Genomic DNA, 18884 nt, shown 5'->3' with positions numbered 1-18884 from the left:
GTCAATAGACTAACGAGTATACGCATATGGTCATTATCATACGCGCATGGCCCAAATACTCGTATGGTCTGGAACATATATATAATCAATTGTAAGATTTTGTCAGCATGCAATTTATTATTATCAATGTTATTCGTCGCAAACAATTTTATAGCATAGAACGATAAAACTGAATGAATGACAAATTGAATTCATAATTACGAATTCAAAATATAATAACGTACAAACATTTATGATTTGAAAGGTGCTGAAATGAAAGCAAAAAGACATGCTAACAAAATCAAAAATATAAAATAATCTCACTGAACTGTCTTTACTTATTAACGTGAATAATACACAAATATATTCCTTATAATAGTTTTAAGAAAGTTGCAACTATCTGATGGACTCAATTGATACAATTCAGCGTCAGTTCAAAATCTAATGCATTCTGGGTAACATTTTCAAAAGCTTACACCAAACCGCTGTGATTGCCTTAAAAAAACATCAAAAGCAATTAAATTTTAATCTGACAATAACGTGACGTTGTTTTCATTTTTGGGTATAGAAACATCGAATTGGTTCACGAGTCAAAAGGAATACATAAACGTTTATAGAAAATTTGTATAGAAAGGACCAATTCAAAAGACAACATTTACTCAAAAAGAGGCCTTAATGCTAACTTATTATCTGACAAAATATAATTTCAAAATTATCAAATGTATTATGTCTACTAGTCTAAACTTCGGCGGTGTTAAACGATCTTGTTTACCCATGAGGGTCTACCACGGTATGAATTAAAATGATTTCTTTTAAATACATGCAGTTTTCTGATGACTGAAATTCTAAATACACAGCAATAAATATTAAATTAGTAATATCTACAACTTTGTTGTATAGAAAGGAGCAATTCAAAAGACAAATGTTATTGACTATATATGAACATTTCCTCTTCTGGATCCGTTTCCGTTCGTGTTCTTTATGTTGTTTATTTCGAACATATATGTATCTATAGTATACTAGTAAATGGGTCATAATTTTGTAGCTAAACTGTGAAAGATTTATATTTGTTCACTTTTCCGACATATTTATATACAAGTGTGTGATATAACCGCCAATTACAATTGGAAAACAGTACACAGGCTCTGTTTCTTTCTCTACTAACTAACATCTAGTTGTAAAAATAAGAAGATATGATATAATTGCAAATAAGACAACTCTCCACAAGAGACCAAATGACCGTACGGCCATTGAGTAAAACCCATACCGCATAGTCAGTTATAAAAGGACCCGAAATTATAAATGTAAAACAATTCAAAAGAGAAAACTAACGGCTCAATTTATGTAAAAAATAATGAATGAAAAACAAATATGGTATACAGCAGCAGACGACACTTCTTTGTGGCTGGACTATAAAGAAGCCGAGTCGGCTCAGACTAACATTCTCCATTCCCGACCCTTGGTATTCACGTTGCACACATGACAATTCAAAATACTTCGTGAACACAAAGCTTTCAGTTTTTACTATATACATACACTAACTGTTGACTAACACATATCTTATTTATTTGAGGAAACATTGAATTTTTCGGCTTTGGTTTGAATTTTTTTTTTTTTTCGAAATGACATCAATATCATAATATAGTAGAAAGATGCAAATTTGTTGAAACATAGTTTTCATATAGTTTCATGGGTTAACTGAAAAGAATATATACTCAACTGAATGATGATATAAATTGTATGATTAAAATCTGTAAACTGAAGTATTAAAGCAAATATGTGCAAATATATAAGTTGACTCTGTTTAGATGGGTTGCTGCCGAGACACATTTGTATGGAGATCAGAGACAGATATACGTGGCCTAGTAAAAAGTTATGTTTTTATTCATTGATATAAAAAGAAGAGATTTTTAAATAGTTCTGAAGTATGATATATACTTTCTTATAAGTATATCGAATTCAGGGTGTTTACGTATATTACAAACAGTTTGATTAATATATGTACACGTCACACATTTCTGGCCAATGGAGAGAAAAATGACATCACGTCTGTAACAGATTGTGCAGAATTATTCTCTTCCTTTCAAAAATCCCCACAAACAAAACCCAGCTTCTAAATTTAACAAAATTTCATACTCCATAAAAATAGAAATGTCCCCAAAGTGAGAATTTTCAATAAAAATAACCATGAATTCCTAAAATACTATACTATCAATATGCAAGTCTTGACAAGCCTGCAGATCATGTATTCATCGATTTCGTCCATTGTCGTCTAATGAAATACTGTAATTATTTTAATTACTGAGATTTCGCATAAAAGTTTCCTTGTTGGAATCATGTTATAAAAAAAAATCAAAAGCACCTACCTTAATTTCTGTTTTCATCCTCCCTATTTGAATTATGCACAGTTACACAATATTTTAATGGCGGAGAATTATATAAATAATATATATCACATCAAATTTGAAGTATATGCTTCTGTATAGTCCTTTATCAAAAAAATGCACAAATCTGGAAAAACAAGTAAAACTATTGTCAAATCACTTGTAATCCTTCATTTTTACAGGCACAATTAAACAATTTATAAAATTATATTTCTTATGCGATGGAAGTGATACGAGATACAATGGCGGTCATGTAGAGACTTATCATGCAGAGTTAAATGTCTATATGTACATACTTATGTAGGTTTTGTTGTTACGTTGTATGTATTATTTGTTAGATTTTTCTTTGTTTTTTTTTCATTTGTTGGAACTTGAAAAATATTTTGTTGTTTTCGACCCAACAAAACTGATTCTTTCTTAAAAAAAATCTTATTTAATACAAACGGAAAGGTATTTTTTTTTTTTTTGCTTCCGATTTTTTTTTATTACTTTTTTTATGTTGCATATTACAATATATGGTACAGAAATATCATTTTTGCGTAATAATCACATGAAATCAGTTTGTAATTAACAATTTAAAAATTAGGACAGGAACTGGTGTCATTTTCTATTCAAAGTCATATGGACTTGAAATCTTAATAAATGCTAATACATCTAGATTTTTGAATATCAGTTTCTTTTTCCTGTACACATAAGTTAAGGAAATATTTAATATGATTCTATAATTGTTTTTTGTTTGTATATACGTATTGGCAGAAGTTGGACATATTTAATCTTTGCAAAATCATTTAGATATGATGTATAAAATATATGTTCAATCTGTTAGGCACATTCGGTATTGCAAAACCTAAATAATTATACAACTGATATTTTTCTACTGATGTTTTGGTTCTTCCTTTAAAAATAAGGTAATAATACTGAAGAATTGTACAAGGAAATTAGAGTTATTTCCCCTTAATCACAAATGTGCTATTCGTGTTTAAAACCTGCAAATCAAAATTCACCTTCTAAATTCAGCAATTTCCACAGCAAGAAGGCAATGTCTCTGTAACTAAACTATTCAAGAGATATTCACGTGGATGTCTACATGTATTTCATGGAATGTAAGAAAATGAAAGAAAAACCCAAGGCCTTATCTTGTAACACGAACTTTACATAAATCCATATGTAGGATAACTGGAGCGTGATTTTTCCAAGATAACACATGAACATGTATGCCTCTACCGCAGTCATAAAAAAAATCAAAAAAATGGTTTACCTTTTTTTATTATTTTTAAAGTTCTAATCACGCGAAACCGCACAGACAACCAAACCAAATGTATAAATCAATTTTAATTATAACAATGGAATAGATAAGATATTTTTATTTCCAATTATGGGCCCCAAAGGGCATAAACATTACAACATCAATAATTTTTTCATAATACAATACAAACAATGAGATAAAAAAAAAAAAAAAAGTTAAACGAGAACTATTTAAGTTCTTAAAGAATACGTAGATAAAGAATCTATAGTATGTTGTTTTTTTTAATACTAATGCATTTTATTGCAAGTGTGGTTGATATAGATAACAAACAAGCAGCCCAAAAAGAAAAAAAGAAAAATAGATATCCACATATGTATAGTACACAAAAAGTTGGATCAATTAAATATATAATAATTAGCCAAAAAGAAAGTAGAAATTAAACATGTCCATGACTCATCCTGTGTCAGCAGCAAATAGGAAAGCATTATGGTTTCCTAAAGGCAGCTGACACCAGGGGGCGATACCTTATGGGCCATAGGCATGTAAAATGTGTGTAAATGTCTCTTTCCTACCTGTATCAAAAGCAAACAAGGAAGCATCATAGGTAACTTGAATGCAGTTGATACCAGGGGACGATGCCTCAAGGGTATAAGAGAACATTTGAATAAATAATATATCTTAACAATTATTTTTTTTTTTAATCGGCTAGTATGTTTGTGATATTCAGATGAATATAATTTTCTATGTCCAATCAAATGTATATACACACATAGATTTCCTTTAACTAATCTTCACTAAGGAAGATGTTTGTATATAAAATTACATATTATTTTAAGTAACTCAACATTTTCTACACTAAATAACCAGATAATTTTGCTTTGACTGTTCATATGATTAAAATAAGAATTATATTGTGCAATACTAACTAACATACAATTTCTATCATCCTCAAATTTGTTACAATCAAATAGAAAATGAGCCTCATCTTCGACAGTATTGGAAGAACATTTATTACATATTCTGTTAATTCGGGGAATACCCTGATATCTACCTAATTCTATTTGTAATCTATGAGAAGATACACGTAATTTAGTAAAACTTCTTCTAAGTTCAAAATTCTTGATCAATGTTAGATATTTTTCAAAACCAAAATTTGTTTTATATAAAAGGTAGGTTTTCAGTTTACTGTCTGAAAATTTATCTATTTGTTTTTTTCCAACAGCTAATAAACAATATTGATAGCTTGGTTTGTATATATTTCTTAAATTTGTATAAGGATTCACAAAATGGAGCATTTATGGCATTTGTATAGTCAATACCAAGTATTTTAAAAACAACATTTATTGAACCATACCATGATGTTATATTCATGTGATGTAGTGTCTTTGATTGTGTATATGCCTCTTTTAATAGAGGAAAATTATTACCTAAATTCTCTAATCTATACCAGTACAATAACATTCCTTTTATAATATTAAAATATATTGGAAATCTTCCAAGTTCAGATAACACTGCAGCATTTGTTGTTTTCTTGTGTACCCCAAGTATAAATTTACAAAATTTTATATGAAGTTTCTCACAGGGTAAACCTGAATATAATTTTTCAAAAGATATATCTTCCTTCTTACATTTAGAGGAAAGAGAATTAAACATCCCCCATATTTCGCTACCATATAATAAAATAGGTTTTACAGTGTGGTCAAAAACATGAATACTTGTTTTTACATCAGGATTAAGTGATAAAAGATCTTTCCTTAATTTGAAATGAGCTTTCAGGGATTTTTTGTATAGTTCATTTTGAGCATAACTGAATGAACCAGATGAGCTTAAATATAAACCTAGGTATTTGTATTTTGAAACACATTCCAGATCTATATTCTGAAATGTGAATATCTGTTTTACATGTCTGCCTGCCTTGTTGAAAATCAGCACCTTTGTCTTATTAGTATTCACATTGAGACACCAATCTTTGCAAAATTTATCAAGCATTCCCAGCTTTTCTCGTAGTCCTTCAGCTGATGTAGATAATAAAACAATATCATCAGCATACATTAAACAATGTAGATCTTTGTCATTGACATTAACTGGGTCTCTAGTATCTGACAAATATCTGGGCAAATCATTTATGAATATCTTGAATAAATTCGGACTGAGGTTGTCACCTTGTTTGACTCCAATATCTAATGGGAAAAAATCACTTACTTGATTTTGAATTTTGACACATGATTTGCTAATCTCATACATACTTTTAATAATGTTATAAAAATAAGACCCAGCCCCAATATCTAGTAGTTTAATCTTGATCCCTGTATGTATAACAGTATCAAAAGCCTTCTGAAAATCAACAAAACAGGCAAACAGTCTACCTTCTTTTGAATTACAGTATTTGTTAATAAGACAGTTTAAAATAAACATATGATCTGCAGTTCTGGCTTTCCTTGTGAATCCAATTTGACTATCATGTATAATATTATGTTCCTGAAGAAATTTGTCCAGTCTTAGACTTAATATTCTATTAAAAAGCTTTCCAATTGCACTTGTTATTGTTATTCCTCTATAATTGTTAGGGTCACTTGTATCGTTGCTTTTAAAAATTGGTGTAATATAACCTTCAGCCCAAGATGTTGGGTATATACCTGAAGACAGACAAGTATTAAACATCTGTTGAAAACTTTTTAAAAGGAAAGTCTGTCCATTCTTTATCATATTATTACTAATGTTATCCAAGCCTGATGATTTATTGCATTTTAAGTGTGAAATGGCTTTGGATATTTCAGACTCAGTGATAACGGAGTCCAACTCGTTGAAACATTTTGAGTTTTCTAACTGTTTCAGTTTTTCACATAGCTCTGTATATCTACTTTGAAATTCACCTTTCAGTTGTGACAACTTTTGGAAATGTGATATCAAAGTTGATGGTTGTACTCCACATTTTTTTTTAGTTTCATTTTTTTCCTGTAGTTCATTAATTAAGTTCCAATACAGTTTTGGATTCTCTTGGTGCAAGGAGTCCAGCTGACTAATCAATGATTGTTTGTATTGTTTGTATTTATATTTCCTTAGTTTGGAGTATTCACGATTCAGTTTATAAAAGTGATTTTTGATAATTGGATCATATGGAAATCTTGAATAAATTTTTCCATAATTAAGCAAGTTAGTTCGAGCTTGTTGTAAACTTGCGTCAAACCACTTTTTGTTTTTTTGTTTGTTTGTGTGTTTTTTAAAGGTCGTTTAAGTGATAGATTTGCTGCTGATAAAAAGATGTTTGAAAGTTTTGATGATGCTTCATCTACTGATGTCTGAGTAAATTGAATTGTGCTGTTGTTGAATTCTAGTATGTAGTTTTGTAGTGTATCTGAAGAAAGTGTTTCTTGAAATTTTATTGCTGAACAGTCAGTCCAGATATAATTAGGTGTCATATTTTTCAACTGGATTGGAATATCATTTTCTCCAGGAACACAATATTTTGCAGATAATTCCCACTCAAGTTTACAATGACAATCAGATAATGTGGGAATAAATCTGGATACTTTAAAATACAGTACATTTTCAAGAATTTCTTCCGACACAGCAACATAATCAACCACACTTGCACCATTGGGGGTATAGCAAGTAAAATTACCAAATGTATCACCAAGAACTCTGCCATTTAAAATTCTTATTTGTTTACTAATGCAAAAATCCAAAACTTCTTTGCCTCTTTGATCAATTTTTTGGTCTCGAATATGTAGCCAGCATTACCCCCCCCCCCCCTTTTAACCCAGGGAAATGGGGGTGGGCTAATATTTACTTGATTATATGTCGCCATTCATAATCAGCTGTAGTTTTACTGTTTCCTTCGTTTGTTTTGTGAACTGCCATACACCTTTTGACGTCTTTAGACTGCCAACTATTTCGGCACAAGCACTATGATACCGAGGAGACACAAATCGTTCTATTTGTCGATTCTAGGTGCAAACAATTCTTTTTTCATCTTTCCGAAAGCAAAATACCAATATAAAAGAAAGAAAACAACACTTTATACATTTCATACATCCGAAGCTCTTTTCTAGATTTACCTTCATTCCGGAACGCTCGAAGCCGAATATTTGAAAGCCAATGATATAAAAGAATAAAAAGAGTTTTAGAGCTATATAATCTGCATGCCATTGGTTGTTAATATGGAATAGATTGAATATAGGTACATGTATACTTTATCTATCCAAACACGTTTATCAGCAACTGTTTGATTCACTGCAGGTGGGGCATGACATCTTCTCAAATCATTTTCTTGAAACATGAAAGAAATATTTGAACCAAGATTTAAAAAAATAATTTAATCGGTTTATAAACAAGCGACTTGGGTTTCATCCTCTTCTATAACAAACACTGCTTCGAAATATAACCATCTACAACCTACTGTCACATGATAAGCGTATAATCATTGTAACATGTGACAATCCAGATGCGGATCAAGGATTATGAATAAAGAGGGGAAAACTCTTACTGGAACAGGCAAAAAGTCTAAATTAACCATAAATGCAGCTTCAAAACGGGGGCAAGCACCCCTTTACCCCCTTAAATCCACGTCGGTGAATCCCCAAATTAAGTCCTAAACAGCCCACATGCACATCAATGATAGTACCGTACACGGGCAAGACCACCAACAAACACTTTATATACTCGTCTATAACACACTATCTCCTATTTTACTCTACATCACTTAAGCTTTCGGTAATTTGCATTCGTGAACAGCTGTAGTTATTTTCAAATAACAATATCAAAGCGAACAGTCATTTGTATCAACTTGGTACCACTGTTTGTCTTGCATAAAAACCGTATAAGGTAATTAGAGTTATCTTCCCTTGATTGCAAACACGATCTTTAAAATGAAACTTGATTTTTTTTTTCAATTGAGCTTATCGAAGTTTATTCTGTCGGCTTCCTTGTCAATATCTCATCTTATCACATCACAGGCGTGAGTGTTACTGGCATAACTTACATATTAATAGGACTTTAAGTACAAGTAACGAACTTTGTTTACTTACGAATATTTTTTTATTTTTTGTGTTTCCCTTTTCCCTTTTAAAGAATTTCATGTTGACATTGCTACTTTTATTAACGGAAAAGTCAGATTCATTACTGTATGATGATTGGTCGAATATCGGGAGGGCACATACATTTGTGAGTATTATCATTATCACTTTATCTTGTTATCCATCTTTAAAAAATACATTTCGGCAACCAGCATTACCCAAAAATAAATAACATTTAATTACGGACAGGGGAACAAATACTTTTGAGTATAGATGATCTCATTATAATTTTGTGTTTTTTTTTATGTAAGATCTATTCAAAAAGTGTAAGTACAATACATGGTCGCTTTATAAAAATTAAATACTAACAACCAGAGAAAATATTTAAACAAAAAATTAAATATTTCAAAATGATGCATTCGCTGTTTTCAGAATTATTAGCCATTGGTCAATAATGTTTAAGGGACATTTAAGAACTATATAGGTATAGGGTTTTCTTATTGTTGAAGGCCGTACGGTGACCTATAATTGCTTACATCTTTGTTATTTGAACTCTGGTGGATATTTAACTTATTGACAATCTCACCACACTCTCCTTTTTTCTATAGTAAAGTGATTTAAGTATTCTTTCTGTTTATAGTTTATTTTCACGAATAAGATGATACTTTTAGTATTACTTTGTTTTACTTTGGCAATGTTCTAAGAATAAGATGGTAGTTATACTGGTAAGATGCGGATATTTTATTATTTGCAAACATCTAAATTGTATAGATTAATTATAAAATGAGATGTTGGGTGAAAATTAATGAGACAGCAACTAAACGACACGTTAATGTATGTCAGTTAACCATATATATTCGAGCCAGCTCGTACTGTGCGTAATTTTGAAATAAGTTTAATAAAAAATTGAAAATTGTATAGTTGACGGTGAAGCGAAATGAAACCACTTTTCTTGTTTTTAAAGCTTTTGAGAACAAAAGGTAAATAGGGCATTCAGCATTTTCTGTCATGATTGAATGTGCACCCGTTTTCAGTTGTTTATAAAAATATTTTCAACGCCAGAGATGCATATCAATATAGAACTAAGGAGATGTGGTACGATTTCCAATGAGACAACTATCCATCAGAGTCCAAATGACCTGAATTTCTTCAACAATGAGCAACCCTCTACTATATAGTCAGCTAGTAAAGGCCCCGACATAATAAAACAAGAAAACTAACGGCATGATTTATGCTAGAAAGACAAAATAAGAACAACTTGATATGACGGAGATTAACTTACGACAACCCCTGGTTTCTAATTTGGGATAGGCACATGATCCATCAGATTAAGTGTAAAAATATCATAAACAGTCTGAGAAAAGCATTTCAATTTTACGCGGGAAACTATGCAAAAACAAACAAAAGTCTTGCTTTTCGTAGATTTTTGCATAGTTCTATCACATGTAAAATTGAAATATTCAAATATTCAAAAGTTTTTCTTTTTTATAAAGGTATATTTAAATTCAGTTCCCTGAATAAAAAATTTATTATCTATGGATCGAACCGTGCATGAGCGTTATCTTCATCAGTACAACAAAATTAAGACAGATCTAAACTGAATCTGGTCATACACTGCCATGCTATTCAAAACAATACAAGATCCAGTCTGCTAGCCTATCGAGTATTAAAGAGTCGTAATTGATCCCCATATGAAAAGTAGCAATATACGTATCGATAAACTGTATTGACTTATAAGACCAATCTTTTGTATCTTTCCGTATTTTTTCTTCATTTGTATAATTTATTTTTGAATTTTAAAATCTCCAAATCAGTGCTTTTGTGGTGATTTTCAGTTATTTAGGAAAAAAATGTCAGATCCTTTAGTTACATTCACTGATAATAATGATAATAGCATAACAGAAAAAAAAAGAGTTTTATGTCTAAATGTCTAAATCACGGTAAATGAAATTAGAGTTATTCCTCTTGAATGAAAATTAGATCGTTTAATCATTAAACGTTTAAATGTATATTTTCCTGAAGGAACTAAGGACCTACTATTATCTTCTACAGCACGTTTTTTAAATGTCCTAGTATAGTGCTAGAGCGAATAATTATAAGTGTCAACTTCAAACTGCTTAAGAGAGATTTTTTTTTTTATATTTCAGACTTATAGATGAGGTAACTAGAGTTATCTTCTCTTGATTATCTGTATTCGTCGCAAGTATCTTGACAATAAAGAATTTCGATTATTATATATATGAAATGTAAGAATACACATTATTCTGTTTTGTTTTGTTTCAATTTGAGGTAATCTGCGTTAAGTTTGTGTTTTTTTTTTATCATGCTTTGTTGTATCATCACTAGACTTGCTACATGTCCCTTCCCCCTTCCTTATTATGTTTTTTTTTCAATTTTGCCCCTTTAACAATTTTACTGCTATAACTAGGAGATTACCATTATACTGACATCTGCAGAGGAAGGCTTTCTGCAAGGGCAATCAGTAGGCTGTCAGTTATCAGTAAACATATAAATTATTAAGAAAGAAATAAAAGAAAGGGAATTGTAGCAAGTCTATCTCATCACATAATGGTTGTTGCTGAGATCACTCACGACATAATTCTACTATACGGTCGTTCATAGAAAAGCTATTATATATCAATTATGGAAACACATGTGCTCAATTAATTATTAACTATCATTAACTGTAATTGTAGTTCTTAGTTAATCCTTAGCTTTTCCTGTTTGTCTTTATACTTTTTTATATCTTTAAATGTGTTGAATTCCTCTATTCTGCTATTTGTATTAGCACCATTATCTCTGTAATTTACTACTTGTTTATATAACTTGTGACTATCAGCAATAATTCAGTTATTCAATTTTGAACATCTTCCTTACTAGTAAGGTTTTGAGAAAGAGCATTGTTCCAATTATTGCATGCACGTGTTGGGCCTCATGGCACTGACATTATGTGACATTAATGAATAGCACAGTCACGCAATGAAAATATAAACCGTCCATATATACATAAACATATATTTATATAAGTATGTAAGACATCATGTATCTAAATGATGCTTGTCCAAAGGGATGTTAGAAATTGAAATGAATTCTGTTCGTGGTCTCTCAATGGCATCAAGAAATTTATACCAGGGACGAATTTTTAACTGTGGCATTCATCTTGGTCCAAAATTCCATATTTCTTTCTCGCATCGGTTAATTTAAATGACGTCTCATTAAATCCATTTTCTATAGAGCTATACTGTCTAGCTGTCTTCATAAGACAATGTAGTTGGTTTCCACTACAAGCTTAGATTATAAACAAGAAAGGAGCCTGTTGTTCGGAAGTTGTCGTTTGTTGGTGTGGTTTATAAGTGTTTCTCGTTTCTCGTTTTTTTTTACAGTTTAGAACGTTGGTTCTCCTGTTTGAATTGTTTTACACTATAAAATTGAGAATGGAAATGGGGAATGTGACAAAGAGACAACAACCCGACCAAAGAGCAAATAACAGCCGAAGGCCACCAATGGGTCTTCAATGCAGCGAGAAAAACCCGCACCTGGAGGCGTGCTTCAGTTGGCCCCTAAATAAAAATGTATACTAGTTCAGTGATAATGGACGTCATACTAACTCCGAAATATATAAAAAATAAAATTAAATTAAAAATCATACAAGACTAACAAAGGCCAGAGGCTCCTGACTTGGGACAGGCGCAAAAATGCGGCGGGGTTAAACATGTTTTTTGATATCTCAACCCTCCCCCTATACCTCTAGCCAATGTAGTAAAAATGAACACACAACAATACACACAGAAAAAAAAGTTTAAAAGAAGTCTGAGTCCGATGTCAGAAAAGGTTAACAAAAGATTTAATAATAAACTGTTAATATATTATTATTATTAAATGTGATTGTGTTTTTCGTTTGAATTGGTTCCTTTTTTGTCGCGTCGTGGCCTTTTATAGCTTACTGCAAGGTATGGCTTTTGATCAATGTTAGAAGCCGTACGGCGATATAAAGCTACCCGAATCCACTAAATGTGAATTTTGAGTACTAGTATATAGTTGTCTCATTGGCAATCATATAGCTTCTCCCAAGTTGATCTTGGTACAATTATGTATATATTAATATAATGTATTATGACAATCAAAGAATCTTACCAGTTATATACGTTATACGTTTTTTTCACATAAAGGTTAATATACTTATGATAAAATGAAAGTGTATATTCTGATTTCTATGAATTCTTATCAGCAATATAGACGTTTTCTGAAAACCAAACCATGACTTTGTATGAGATTGGGTATACTAAAAATTAAACTGACTAAGTACTCAGTACTACTGGTATCATATATAACGATATGCGAAATTTATCCTTTTTAATATTATTCAATACGTTGTGATAGAAAGATAGTATATCAGTAATATCAATAAAAACGATAGGTGAATAATGTTAAATGTATACTACAAAGTCATTTATATATATTTAAGGGTCACAGGTGATCAACTACATAAAAATTTAAATATATATGGGTATCGAAACTAGAAAAGAAGCATTAAAGTTCCAAAAATGACCATTATAACCTTATCCTTATAACGATTCCAAGGGTTGAATGGGTTATAGGAATTTGTCCCAAGTCATAGTTTGATATCTCCAGTAACGACATTACACCATTGCTAAATATAGTTACGTCCGGTTGGAGTGGAGCCATTGATTCCAATTTCCCGTAAAGAGATAGTGCTACCCTCCCTGTACACTATAAAAGAACCATTGCAACGACTCCCTGATGATCCCGTTTACGACCTGTTACTAGGCAATATTTCTGTCCCAATTCAACATATCCTAATTTTCAGTATCTGTTCAAATTTCTAGCTCTTCATCCTGATTACCATTTTTTTTCTTGAAGAACATACCGATTGTATTTACTTTTAATTTGTTCTCGTCCTGAAAATGCATGAATTATTTGTGACTGGACGTAAAGCAATCTACAACCGATCAATTTATTAGCCTATTATAAATCCGCTATAGCAACAACGGGGAATCCACGTTATAAAGTGGTAAAACTTCAATGAGATGCACACAAAATGAAACAAATAACCAAAAACAACAACAATTTGTTACCCGCTTCAAATACGCGAAATAACAATACATTGTATTTTAAAAGTTTAATCATAAGACAGAAGCTTTTGTGAAATAAAGACAATTGAAGCTAATAGGTACAGGCACTCTTTGGTAACAACCAAATACTTGTTTCATACTGAGATCTATGAGAAACATCAGAGGAAAACAGATTCAATGACAGATTTGAATGAACATATCTTTAAATAGGATTCCAACTCAGATTTATCAATTTTCAGTTTGTACAAGATTCTTTTGGTGACCTTTGCGCTTCGAGTAAATATTTGAAGAAAATACAAAACGAGGCAATGCCAGACTTAAATCAAGAAACTAAAATAGACACGGCCTAAATAAAATAGCAAAATGACACATCAAACTGTGTGTGCTCTCCGTGAAAACGTTACTACAATGAATATGTAACTATGACTAAACGAAAATCTCACAGAAACTGGCTCATTGCTAAAGCATAAAATTTTAAGTGTTAAAACTGAATACTTCTTTTTTTGTAATTTTGTAGGATTGCACAAGAGATGTTTGTCACGGCAAATTGCATTACTTCTTATGGCCTAAAACATCTCAATATTATTTGCGTAAAAATTACTGTACTGTATCTTATAAATTAAAGGGAAACAACCAACGGGATAACAGTTTGGAATATTTTAATGAGAGATAACTCTATTTTTGAAACTTAATTTGAAACTCATTCCGAATTATTCAATGATTTAATACATAATTAAGTTTATAGATACTTTACATATAATTATTACACAGTTGATTTATTAAAGATAGATAAATACTCACTGTCTGTTTAAATAAATCTACAAAAACAAGATTTTGAAAGAAAAAAACCCACTACGATCAGGAAAACTTTTAGTCACAAAAGCAGGAAATTGAAATACTCGTTGTCTTATTATTTTTATAACCGAAAATGATTCAACGAAATATGACATATGTATATATAAGGAATTAAAATATATTTACACCGGAAAACCATTGCTTCGTCAACTACTGAATACCAAGGAGTTTATCCTTATAAGATACTATTATTAAGTGAAGCATGTATTCAGAAACTCAATGTATTTGTGCTTATTTCACAATAAAACCGTTTATTTATAAGGAAATAAATAAATAACTTAATGTAATAATGTTGTCATAGTATTGTTTAAAGGAGATAATTATGTTTTAATTTGTCTTGAAGCACTGCAAGGTTTACATCATTAGTTACACAGATAGGCAAGTTAATCTATGCATTTAATTAAGTACCACATGCGTTAAATACTCATGTAATGTAATAAAACGACTTTTAATGACTAGAACTTGCTCTGATCTACACAACATTTTGTATAAATCCTGATTCAATAAATATCATTTCCATAGCGCTGGGTCATTTATTTCCCGTTAGAGATTTCGACTCTCATGATCTTTTCATGGAAGAGACACTTTTCGTTTAAGCTAACAAGGCTTTGTACTTGAAACACACAACTAGCAGCTTATTATGTTCTTCTATGTTCATGTGTGTTCACACATTCGCTACATGGTGTCAGACAGTCTTTTACAGTAAATTTCTGAAATAATTTTGTTGTTGTTGTTGTTGTTGTAAGCTAACCTGAACCGAAAGGTCAATTGAGCTGTTCTCATCACTTGGCGTCCGGAAAAGAACTTATACCAAAATATTATCCTCTGAAACAACTGGGTCAATTTGAACCGGCACAATCATCGTATCAAGTTTAGAAATTGTGTCCGATGATCTCACCAGCTAACCAATATGGCCGACATGGCTAAAAATAGAACATAGGGTTATATTGAAAATTGTGTCTATTATCTTGAAAATCGCTATAGACAGAGAAAATCTGACCGGCAGAAATGTTCAGAATGATGCGGATCTACTTACTAACAAACATGGCAGAAACCGTCAATCGACTCCTTATTGGAGTTATTACCCTTTAATGACTGTTTAGGCGGATTAACAATCTTATATTGGTCAGTGTGGTGTTGATGTTATACATTTCTTTGATTCTGTCTTTGTCATCTAAATATCAACACAATCTGATAAGAACAGTGTATGATTTGTAGATTCTTCTCTGTTCAACCAACACAGGACTGCAAATAGTCCCTATGTCAACGTATATGTGTTCCGCCTAACAGATGTTCCACTAGAAACTTTGTTATAAACAATGCCATAAAATCTGTTCCTGTTGGAACAAATATTCTATACCATTTATTCCGTTAGGAACATATACTGTAATGTTTATTCCGTTGGAAATAATATTCCAGAATACTTTTTCCATTTGGAACTTATATTATGAAGGAACTTCTATTTCGTGACCCCCCCCCCCCCCCCTTTTTTACCCCGGCCCCCGTTTTAAAAGATTCAACCAGCCCTGGAATGATCCAGAAAGTCGGTGCTCCGCATTCATATATTATACACTCATGTAATATACTTATTTTAGTCAAAGTCACTTATTTGCTTAACGGTTGTTTTGGTACGTTTTTAATACTAAGTTGTGCTTAAATTTCAGTTTATCTTTATCTTTTACCTATGCTTTACATTAAGTTATGCTTCAATGTTCTTTTTGCTTAAAACTTTTAATTTCGCATATTTAGGCTTGATCAGAAGTCCAGACTAATAATGAATAGCTGAGGTAAATTGTACAATGATTGTACTGTTTTTATGCATTTATATATGTGCTACTTAGATATCAGAGTATAAGATATATAGTGAGGTAATATTGTTATCTTTTTGCTTTTAAATATGTGCTATTTAATCCTTAACTTCATGCTTTTGGTCAAGTTTATTTTACGTATGTCGGCTATCTGTAAAAAGGACTTAAGAGCTAATATTATGATTTGTTATTGTATAGTTATATTAAACCAGAGATCAGGGATGTATAAGTACCCGTCTACGTCCACTTTGTATTTTTGTTAGATGTATTTCTATTTGTATCCATCTGATGAGTTAAGCCTTTTTCAACTGATTTTTATAGTTTGTTCTTACGTTGTACTGTTACACCACTGTTCCATGTTAGGGGAGGGTTAAGCGCTCAAAAAATGTTTAACCCCGCCACATTCTTTATGTGCCTGTCCCAAGTCAGGAGCATGTAGTTCAGTGGTTGTCGCACGGTTGGTTCATGTCTGTCATATTTGTTTTTCGTAAACTGTTTTGTTATAAATTAGGCCGTTAGTTTTCTCAATTGAATAGTTTCATATTTTTCATGTCGGGGTCTTTTATAGCCGACCATACGGTATGGGTTTTTCTCATTGTTGAAGGCCGTACGGTTGCCTATAATTGCTCTCATCCACTTCATTTGAACTTTGGTGGATAGTTGTTTCATTGGCAATCATACCACATCTCCTTATTTTTATACGTAACATACATAACTTGTATTACAATATATGTCTCTCTGAATTAGTATCAAAACAATAAAGCATTTTAAAAAGTATTTATATTTTAGGTACGTTCGTGTGCTTTGTCATTTAATATAGATTGGTACTTTGTTTAACTCGTACATTGTTTTGATTGGTCAATCAATTAATTAGGTCAGTGTGTTGGGAAAACACCGGAACAGAATCAAATATTTCTGAATTTTTGCCGAAAAGATGTAAAAGATATGAGATCAAGGAAGAATGAATCCTGACAACCCAGAAATTTCACTTTCAGATGAAGAAAGGATACAACTGAATGAGTTTGATAGGTGCAGTTTGTCAATATGACCCAAAATTAACATTTTTCGACACGGTCATCACCGCTTGCAAATGTAGTTATCAGCCTTGCATGTGAATCTCTGTTCATGCTGTTTGGATTCGAAGATCAGGGCGATGTTCATAGTTGATTGTCCAGCAAAGTCATATTAAAAATCCACCAGTTTGATATGTGTTACTTCGTCTGAACTTTCATGAATAGAGTTAAACAACGTTAAATACAGGGATGGGCAGCAACATGTAGATATGATACAGTAAATTTTGTGCCCCCACCCTAATCAGGGTAATGATTGCCTTCCACTACTCTCAACAAGCAATTTCCTCCAATAAGGGCATGCAGGAGTCCACCCAGGTGTTTTAATCCTGAACTAGTTTTGATAGTTGTTTCATTAGCACTCGTACCACATCTTCTTATATCTATTATAGAGTTTTAACAAGTTTTCCTATCAGTGGAAACCGGGTAACACGAAAGATCGAATAACACTTGGAAAGATTGAATAACACTTGTAATGACCGAATAACACTTGAAATTTTAATCTTAGCACATATTGGTGACTTTAAAACATTGATTATTAAATAATATTATATTATATGTGTATTTTATAACTTAAAAATGATTTACAGAAAGAAGGTAAGTTCATAAAGATAGTTTTAAATTTAGTGTGTACATCCAACATGGCGACCATTGTGATTTCCTTGGACAGTGGTGCTATGTTGGATGTACACACTATATTTAAAATAATCTTTATGAACTTACCTGCTTTCTGTAAATCATTTTTAATTTATAAAATACATTAATAATATACTATTTTGTATTAATCAAAGTTTAAAAGTCACCAATATGTGCTAATATTAAAATTTCAAGTGTTATTCGGTCATTACAAGTGTTATTCTGATAATAACGGTGTTATTCCGTCATTTGAGGTACCGGTGGAAACCTGAACCATGTGAACTGGAGCAATTTAAGTAAATACTTTCTGACTTCCTCAGCTTTCTCCAAACAAATTTCTTATAGCATTGTGGTAAACAGGGAATTTTGAAATACAATCTTGTTCCTAAAAATTATTCCATCACAATCTATATAAGAAAATGATTTCAGGTTGCATCACCAGAAAATGATTTCAGGTTGCATCACCATACCTGCCAACCTCTGGAACAATGAATATATATTTTTTTTGACAAATGTTTTAAATAGATTCCATATACATGTACAATGACATTTTAAGTGGTTGCTTTTAAATTCCTCATTTTTTGATGTCCATATATATATTGGATCTACTAGCTCCATACTTTAGAACCTGATGGGATTAATGAAGAATACAGGAAAGATAAAGAATAATTATTATGTAGCATCACCCTTAATATCTCTGTAATATTGGCCAATGGATATTGCAAACTTACCTTACTTCAACAACAGATTTTGTAATTAAATAGATAATCTTGAACTTCATCAAATTTTGAATTATTT

The 18884-nt window shown here is 31.3% G+C and overlaps 2 protein-coding genes across 3 annotated transcripts in view; one reads left to right on the top strand and one right to left on the bottom strand.

Annotated features, from left to right (window-relative positions):
* LOC127739408 (uncharacterized) overlaps positions 1–14617 on the bottom strand; it is a 63667-nt gene extending 49050 nt beyond the window's left edge. Inside the window, exons 1-2 of one of the 2 annotated variants that reach the window (XM_052251169.1) lie at positions 14519–14617; positions 2346–2490 (exon numbers count right to left, since the gene is read on the bottom strand). In XM_052251169.1, coding sequence (XP_052107129.1) covers positions 2346–2363 — 18 coding nt within the window. In that variant the 5' untranslated portion in view covers positions 2364–2490; positions 14519–14617. Of the gene's footprint in view, positions 1–2345; positions 2680–14518 lie in introns of those variants that run through there. The other variant, XM_052251168.1, reaches the window with a different exon arrangement.
* Positions 14618–17270: 2653 nt separating this feature from the next.
* The window catches only part of LOC127739381 (lysine-specific demethylase 6A-like), a 79950-nt gene continuing 78336 nt past the window's right edge, over positions 17271–18884 (top strand). Inside the window, exon 1 of the mRNA XM_052251078.1 lies at positions 17271–17409. Coding sequence (XP_052107038.1) covers positions 17342–17409 — 68 coding nt within the window. The 5' untranslated portion in view covers positions 17271–17341. The remainder of the gene's footprint in view (positions 17410–18884) is intronic.

This window comes from Mytilus californianus, unplaced genomic scaffold, assembly GCF_021869535.1.
Source record: "Mytilus californianus isolate M0D057914Y unplaced genomic scaffold, xbMytCali1.0.p SCAF_4, whole genome shotgun sequence".
NCBI lineage: Eukaryota > Metazoa > Mollusca > Bivalvia > Mytilida > Mytilidae > Mytilus > Mytilus californianus.
This window is presented reverse-complemented; position numbering and strand designations above follow the sequence as displayed.